We start from the raw sequence: 2,215 nt of genomic DNA on the forward strand, positions 1-2,215 counted from the left end.
AGCTGACTATATACTGTACGAGACAGGAGCTATGCCTAATGAGTGAATAGTGCAGTACATGGGTATGATATCGCGTGAGACACGTGCGACACACCTTTGGCATCTGCCTAGAGTGAAAGTATTGAGTTGGCCAACAAAGACAACGTTATCTTCGTAATTATCTATAGAAGGACAATAGCCTTCTAGTCGATCAATTAGGTCCTCGTTGTCCTGAGCAATCTCTGAGCGATATTCCTCTGCAAGATTAAGGAAAACCTGTAATTGAATCTCGGAGTCTAGAGCATTAAAAAGGGTAAGTAGCCCATTAGATTCTAGATGTGAATTGGCTATGCTAAGCATAGTGCAGATATCTTTCAACTCTCCCATAGTATATTGTTCGTTACTGGTAGCTTAACGTTAATGCGTCTATCGGAAATCTATTTATATGTCCGCACGTTAAGAACAAATTAAGGTATGCAACTTAACATAGCCCTAACATTTCAGCTCCTATGGGTCGGAAAATTGAGCGCGTGAATCGCATGCTAAGCTATTACAGTGCTTAACGTTACGGCAATCCGTTATCTCAGCATAGATGATTGCACGATCTAAAGCTAGTTGGAGAAAAATGTGTACGGAACACAGGACTATAGCAACGTGGAAACTAACGTTAAGTTGCTTAAGTTAATTAAATACCATGCCACGTTATACATGCGAAGGGAGACTTTGATAAGTCTATGCATTCCCGTTGTAATACTCTGGACCATCTATATCCATAGGCGACCCAGTATCAACAACTTCTTCATCGCTGATATTAACTTGCCCGTTTCCCCCAGCGGTTGTACATTCAAAGGTTATGCCAAAGCCTCTGTCTCCTTGTTGAACAATCGTAATTTCCCTAAGACTCCGTGCGTGTCACGATTATGCACGAGTAAGGTTATAGAGCTTCGCGGAGGTCTAGTTCAATTACTACGTGAGGTATCATGGTAGGTACAAGACGTTGTGTGAGGAACAGGAAAGTTCAGGAGGAAATTAGCAATTAAATACTCAGCTCAGAAGTCCAAGCGCTTCGGGTATGAATCAAGCCTGTTCCGGGTTCAGTTAGTGTTGAGGCGGTTCGTGCTTAAGTTCATGTCCGTGTCGTGTCGTGTTCGTGTCGGACGTGCACCGATAATACTCCGGTACGCGTCCGATACGGTTATGTCTGGGATCCGGGGAGGATACCGTGACAGTGCGCCAAGGTATTTGAGTTGGGTAATATACAAGCGCTGCGCTTTAAAAGCACGGTAGAACCGCTCTTTTGAGGAGATATAAAAGAGGGAAGGATCCTCCCAAGATCCAAAAATATCGTCCCAGCTAACGTTATTAATTTGGTAATGATTTGGCCCCCTGGCGTCTTTGAAATGTAAAACAATTCCATTCGGAAGCCATACACAGTTCTGTACGATTTTACAGCCATTGTGAAGGCAGGACAAGAATTATTCATTAGCGAGTAGGGCATCTTCCTCAGTAACAAAAAAGATATGAAATGGCCGACTTTGCGCAGGATTATTTAAAATTTGCTTAAGGCCAGCACCTACAAGCAAAGGATATCTCTTGTTAGAATTTTGTTTAAGCCACTTCTTGTTCTTAAATATAAGATTCCATATGTGCTTGCGCTTAGAGACTGTAAAGCATCTTATAATGTTAGAGAGCGCAGACATTATAAGGTGGTTTGAAAAGCCTAAAAAAGTTAGTTCTTAACGATAGCTTAACGTTAATTTATTATTTTACAGTTGAAGCACACCTGTCTATTTAACGTTAAGTAAAGTTAATTTAAACCGCAGAAAATACGTGGCATCACCTATCTCCCTGCGACTGCTGCGGATCAGGCCTTGTTCGTCTCAATTGGGCATCGCGCTGGATCCGACCCCCTTTTCGCTCCTCTTTTTGGCCTAGATCGGTGGACTTGACCATGGCGCCACCTATTACGGTATCCGATATATGGCCACGGATCGCTGGCTTTCCGTAACCCTAACTTCCTTATTCTGTTTAGCGCGTCGCCTAAGCGAGCAGCGAACGACTGGAATCCGTCAAACAGAACCCCTGGAATCCGTCCCCCATCCTGTGCCTAGATCCTATTATAATAGTAGGCAAACTTTTAGGCTTTAACTTAAACTTGCCCCTGCCAGTGTTTTTTTTGCGAAAATGTACAGATGTGGTGGTGTTTTGCCGCAACCCTAACTGCGCGGTGGATTTT

The 2,215-nt window shown here is 43.3% G+C and overlaps 2 protein-coding genes across 2 annotated transcripts; both read right to left on the bottom strand.

Annotated features, from left to right (window-relative positions):
* Positions 1-6: 6 nt before the first annotated feature.
* On the bottom strand, positions 7-339 carry BDR25DRAFT_363436 (uncharacterized protein; the record flags this gene model as incomplete). The annotated part of the gene is made up of 1 exon (XM_033696734.1): positions 7-339. One exon carries the CDS (start codon positions 337-339, stop codon positions 7-9), a length of 333 nt encoding a protein of 110 aa, XP_033539746.1.
* A 1,476-nt stretch (positions 340-1,815) lies between these two features.
* BDR25DRAFT_363438 (uncharacterized protein) lies at positions 1,816-2,079 on the bottom strand (the record flags this gene model as incomplete). The annotated part of the gene is made up of 2 exons (XM_033696735.1): positions 1,816-1,973; positions 2,037-2,079. 2 exons carry the CDS (start codon positions 2,077-2,079, stop codon positions 1,816-1,818), a joined length of 201 nt encoding a protein of 66 aa, XP_033539747.1.
* Positions 2,080-2,215: the final 136 nt, after the last annotated feature.

This window comes from Lindgomyces ingoldianus, assembly GCF_010093535.1.
Source record: "Lindgomyces ingoldianus strain ATCC 200398 unplaced genomic scaffold BDR25scaffold_68, whole genome shotgun sequence".
In the NCBI taxonomy this organism is placed as follows: Eukaryota; Fungi; Ascomycota; class Dothideomycetes; order Pleosporales; family Lindgomycetaceae; genus Lindgomyces; species Lindgomyces ingoldianus.